The sequence below is a fragment of the Vombatus ursinus genome, unplaced genomic scaffold, assembly GCF_900497805.2.
Source record: "Vombatus ursinus unplaced genomic scaffold, bare-nosed wombat genome assembly UNPS02011700.1, whole genome shotgun sequence".
NCBI lineage: Eukaryota > Metazoa > Chordata > Mammalia > Diprotodontia > Vombatidae > Vombatus > Vombatus ursinus.
In genome coordinates, this window is record NW_020951478.1 from 5,926,858 (window position 1) to 5,932,947 (window position 6,090).

Sequence of the window (6,090 nt, forward strand, 5' to 3'; positions counted from 1 at the left end):
AAAGAATGAATGAATTCAAAAAATTCAAAAAATGAATTGAGGCATTCACAAAGAGGCAGACTATGAAATGCTAAGGATAAGAAAACATATCAAAGAGATCACGGCTGTTCTATCATGGCAGTGACTGTCTCCTTGACAGGCATCACTCCTTGAATATTCTCAATGGAAAAAATGGCAGAATCTTGTAAATTGCTTGTGCCTGCCCTTGGGATGGCTTAGCAAAGCCGGAGAAAATGCTTCCATGTTGAAAAGAGACAGAAGCATTTAGAGCCTCGGCTTGCTGTCTGTCAGCCCTGAAAGGAAACCCAGGCATATTTAGGATGGCAGGCAGTGCTTTCTCTGACCAGTCATGTTTTCTCTGGCCACTCCAGCTGTAGGGCTCAGCCAGTAACCAGGACATGGTGCAGCCACTGGGGGGCAACAAGCTTCTGCCTTGGAGAAGACAGCTGATTTCACAAGTAACACATGAGCACATTATTCTCTTCCTGCTCTGACCCTCATGGTACATTTTTAGCAAACTCTCCCAAGAGCAGGACCTATGAAATGTGGGAAATGTACAAATAAGGAAAATAAGGAACAGAACCTGGTTTTAAGACAAATCTCTCTAGCAAGGATGATCTCTAGGTTAGAGTCATGCTTAGAAGTCCAGGTTTATTCTATTTTTTCTACTTAATCCTATATTTATCCCGAATTTTCCAGCTCTGAGCCAAACAGCAAGCTGCCTCCTTGAATTGCAGAGGAAAGAAAATCCTCCCATCTCCCTTCTCTCTTTCCTCCTTCCTCTCCTCCTGTCCCCTCCCTTCCTGGATTTTCCTACAGCTGGCAGTCTGCAGAGCATTAGTTTCCACAATTTTTTTCTAATACTTTAAAAACAACCTAGGAAAGTATCAGCAGTAAGGCACAGGGACTGTTCCTAGCTGGTGGCACAGTAGATAGAGCATTGGGCCTAGAGTCAGGAAGACCTGAGTTCAAATGTGACTGAGTTCAAATGTGACTGAGACATTTACTAATTTGACTCTGGGCAAGTCACTTAATCTCAGTCTCCTCAACTGTAATATGGGGATAATAATAAGATGTACCGCCCAGGGTTATTTTAAGAATCAAATGAGATGATATTTGTACAAAGCACTTAGCACATAGTAGGTGCTAAGTTTCTTTTCCCAAAACATCTGAGACAGCACATAGTTGGCCCCTGCCATCCCAATTATATAAATCCATTTTTATAGTCAGCTTGGTTGCAGGAAGAATGCTGGATTGTAGCCAAAGGAAAGATAAGTTCAAAGCAAGCCACTTTTCTTGGCCTCAATTTCCTATTTTGTAAAATAAAAGAGTAGGAGTAGATGGCCTCTCGGATTCCTTCCATCTCTGGTCTATGATCCTGTTCTGGCTAGCTTCTTCAAAGGAGCATTTGTATTGAGGATATGGAAGTGCTCGCTTCCAAAGCTTTCTGGTTGGATAAGGGCCAGTTAATAGAGTACTGTCCGTACTCTGACTCATTCACAATGGAAATACTGCACATTTCTTAGTGAAATGCTACACATTCCTCAGCCATCATTCCATACTAAATTACCCTCTTTGTCCCTCATCCCAGCTCCTCTCCACACCCTCAGGGACATGCCTCATTTAAAAACTAAATACCAGCTAGCCATCAAACTCTGTGGTTCCATCTGGCATGACTGAACAGCACCTCACTCATCTAGGAAGAGACAAGCCCTGAATTCTGACATTCCTATCTCTTCTGCTTAAGGTTTGCGGTGTTCCAGTCTCTTGGATTCCAACCAGTACAACATCTTTTCTATGCCATTTTGGGAGGGAGATTCTTCATTCAAATTTAGGTCTTTAAACAGTGTAATGACCTGTTCTTAATATTTAAAAACACACACACACATCCTACTTCTGGAATGCAGATGGTCTGACAAATTAGGGCAGGGTGGAAACAGAGATGAAGGTAGGCCTAGATTCTTCACCCAAAGGGGATCCATATGGGGGGGGGTTAGTTTAGTTTAGTTTTTTTTTTTAATTATACTTTATTTTTTCCAGTTATCAAGCATTCTTTTTTTTTTCTCCCTCCAACCTTCCTGCCCCGCAGGAAAAACCCTTGCAACAAAAATGCATAGTTAAACAAAACAAATTCTCATATGGGCTACAGTCTCATTTTGCATATTTAGTCCATTATCTGTCCATCAGAATGAGGATAACATTCTTCTTCATCAAAGATCCTCTGGAATTTTGATCACTGTGCTGATAAGAGTTCTTAAGTCTTTCAATTTTTAATTTTTTTTTTAAGACTAGGTTTCCCTATCTTCCCCAGGCTGTAAATATAGGCACCTCACAGGTGCAATTTCACCATCAACTGGCATGACAGCTTGGATCTGCAGCTGAGTCAGTCCAATCCTCCTTAGGCAACCTGGTAGCCTCTGCAGTCCTGAGGGAGGGGTCCCCCGATATTGGTCCTGTACTCAGTGCAGACACCAGGATCATTAGCCCTACTGAAGTTCAGAACTCCTGAGGTCAAGAAACCCACCAGTCCTAGTGTATGTGTAAGATGGTTCCATGTCATTCTAGTTTTCATTATTCTTCTGGTTCTCCCTTCTAAGTTTAGTTTTAACCACTTCTTCAGCAGAAAGTAGCAGCACTGAATTCTGGCCCCTAAGGGCTCATAACAAACATACTTCAGTGGCTGAATATAAGGCGGAGCAAAGCTGGGCATATGCTTTCCAACAGCCAATTCTCAATTTGGTACAAATCGTTAGCAGGGGAAATTACCAAGACAACGATAGGCAGGAGGAAAGTCAAATGCCAACGATGGTTTCCATCAGGGCCGGCTTTATGAGTTGGCTTCCTCTGTGATTTGAGATGCCCACAAAAAGCTGTTTATATCCCCCTCTCTAGTGTTTATTTCTGCCTTTTATTGAATCTGAAATTCTAGTTATTTGTCAATATGAGAGTGTTAAGGCATTAAGGCCCCTTGTTACAATGGGAAAACAAGGATATCATTAGCACCTTGGCTTGAATTAGTTTATCAGATTAGCAGAGAACAGAGCTACAAGGGCAGGGGTGGGAAATCTGCAACCTCGAGGCCACATGGGGCCCTCTAAATTCTCAAATGCCACACTTGAGGACCTGGAGGGCCAAGTGTGGCCTCGAGGCCGCTGCAGATTCCTCACCCCTGCCCAAGGGAACTGGACACAGGTTGGGTCATTTTTGATGGGAGCAAAAAATGGTGGACGCTTAAAGGGGTGAGATGGCTCTCCCAGACCTTTCCTCACTGTGGTACCCCAATTAGAACTGGCTCTGTTTTCAGTTCCCTTCACCACTGCTCCCCTCTTCTCTGCTAGCCTAATATCACCCTTTCTACCCTCTCCATTGAGCAGCCTTATTCCCCTGTTAGGGAAAAAAGTTTCTATTAGTGGGATAGGGGAGTGGAATGATACAGGCTGCTAGGTACTCTATACCCTTGGGTGTAGAGGTATGGGGTATGATCTGGGGTATGATCCCAGTTTAGGATTCAAAGGCCGGACGAGCCTTTTAACCCTACTTTTTCAGCCCTCACTCACTCAAAATAAAGTCAATTGCAAGTCATGTCATCATCTCCCTGATGTCATGGTCCTCTTCGAGAACGAAGGACAAACACAACAAAAAGAACACTGAACTTGGAATCAGGAAGACCTGAGTTTTAATACTGGCTGGGAACCATGGACAAATCACTTTACTTTTCTCTCAGACTTCATTTCCTCATCTGTAAAATGGGAATAATAATGGTTCTCACCTCGTAGAGTTGTGGTAAAACTGTGCAGATGAGATAATACATTTGTAAAGTGTTCTGCAAACCTTAAAGCACCACAGAAATATTAGTTATTTATAGTGTGAATAGTGTGGCAAGGGCAGGAGAAACACTGGACTCATTAAAACTGCTGAGTGCTCTGTACTTGAGTAACACACACACACACACACATTTGTGAAGGGAAGTCTTTACAGGGAAAATAAAGTAGCTATTTCATGACAGCCTGGAATTACAGGACTTCCTATTTCTGTCACACTTAACCCTGGTGTGTTATGCTCAGATGTCTTCACTAAGAGCACCTGGAATGCTTTCTACCTGGTTGGAATCTTATTGGAAATTGCTGCATGTTTGCAGTAACAAGGGGAGTGGGAAGGTGGGGGTGGGAATGAACCCACTCCTCCCTCCCTCTCCTGGCCCTACAAATGGAGGAAGGAGTGAGAAGAGGAAGCAGGCCCAAAAGATAAGCTCAATCCTCTCATTTTGCATAATACCAGGGGTGTGCTGGTAAATGTTTAACAACCAGCCCTCCAGGGAAAAAAATAGTCTCAACACACTTTTAAGTTTAATTTGCATTATTAATATTTTCTCCAACTTTCTTAAAACTCCACAATCAATGAAACAATAAATGAAGTCTTGATTTGTAGTGTTCATTAATTTCTGAAGTGGGAAAATTTAGCGATACCAGTTTGAGCTGACTTCAGTCCACCCCTGCATAATACCTTTTTTTTCTGACAGCATTCCTATGAGACGATGGCTTGGGAAATAGATATGATAATCCAAAAGAGGTGAAATGACTTCCATAGTCAATCAATCAATAAATTAACAAGGATTCATTAAGTTCCCATTGTGCACTGGGCACTGGGGATACAAATAAAAGAGAGTGCCTGCCCTCCAGGAACTTACATTCTTCTAAGGGGAACAGGAAGGAAGTTGACTCCCTTTACCGGATTTGAACTCAGGTCCTCCGGACTCCAGAGTCTATCCACTTCGCCACAAGATACAAATTTATTTTTTAAAAACATGAGGGGGTTGGGTCCGTGATCCTTCATCCATGATCCTGTAACTAGATGAACTTTAAAGATTCCCCCTCCCTCCACCGCCTTCCATCTCTAATGATCTATGACATTCTCTTCCTCTCTTTCTCCTCCTCCCCATCCCCTTCTCTGCCTGCCCGGGCCGCTCTACCCATGTCACAGGTTTCCCTTCTGCTCTATGACTCCACCAAGATGAGGCAGCTGCTCTCCAAGTCTGTTGTGATCGATGATGACGATGACGATGAATATCCCTGGAGACAGAACGCTCATAAATACTATATCCACCTCATCCTCAGCCTCTTCCTCTTCATATGGTTCATACTGGGCAACTACTGGGTCTTTTCCATCTACCTGCCCAATTTTATTCCTCCTTTCCACCAGCCTCAGGATTACTGCGATAAAACCCTGTACCTCTTTGCCGTGAGTGTCCTGGTGATAAGTCACTCAGTGCTATTCTTGCTTGTCTTCTGTAGCTGTTGCATATATATTGTTTCCAGGCAAAGGTATACTGGTGAGGAAGACTAGGATCAAACAGACCCCATTTCAAGAGGAAGGCAATAACCACACTCATTCAGAAAAACAATGAAGAAACCACAAAAATGCCACACCTTCCAACAGAGAGGGGGATCTTAACCTGGGGTTTGTGAACCTGTTTTTAAAAATATTTTGATATCTATGTCAATATCATTGGTGTCTTTTGCAGTCTTACATCTTTTATTTTATTTTATGCATTTAAAAATATTATTCGAAAGGGTGTCCATAAGCTTTACTAAACTTTGGAAAGGGCCCATGACAAAAAAAAAAATTTAGAACCTCTGTTCTAGACATTCATATGCCTTGGTAGGGAACCCTGCTTTCTTGCTCTCACCTGCCACCTTTTACATTCAGAATTTCATCCATAAAGAATTTTGTTTTGTTTTTTCTTGAGGTAGGGATAGAGAAAAGGGGAAATGGGGAAAGATTTTCCACATATAGTATTTATTTCTGTGAGGTTCAAACGAGAAAATGTACATAATGCACTTTGCAGGCTTTAAAATTCCATAGAAATGCCGGTTAGTATTATTATATCATTCTCATATTTTATTATTACTATTATTAGCAACCAAATCTACTGAATGTCAGTCACTGCAACCACTCACTGTTACAAGAACCAAGGCCTGAAAGGCTCTTTTAAAATGCCAAGTGGACCTGATATCTGTGCTTTGGGATACAAAGGCTGCTCTCTTAATGAATCTAGCCATCCTTTGGAAAAAGAGAAAAGCAGCCAACAGG

The 6,090-nt window shown here is 42.2% G+C and overlaps 1 protein-coding gene across 1 annotated transcript in view; it reads left to right on the forward strand.

Moving 5' to 3' along the window:
* Positions 1 to 5,801, forward strand: part of TMEM272 (transmembrane protein 272) — a 35,658-nt gene extending 29,857 nt beyond the window's left edge. The window contains exon 5 of the mRNA XM_027856941.1: positions 4,981 to 5,801. Within this exon, the coding sequence (XP_027712742.1) occupies positions 4,981 to 5,343 (363 nt within the window). The 3' untranslated portion in view covers positions 5,344 to 5,801. The remainder of the gene's footprint in view (positions 1 to 4,980) is intronic.
* Positions 5,802 to 6,090: the final 289 nt, after the last annotated feature.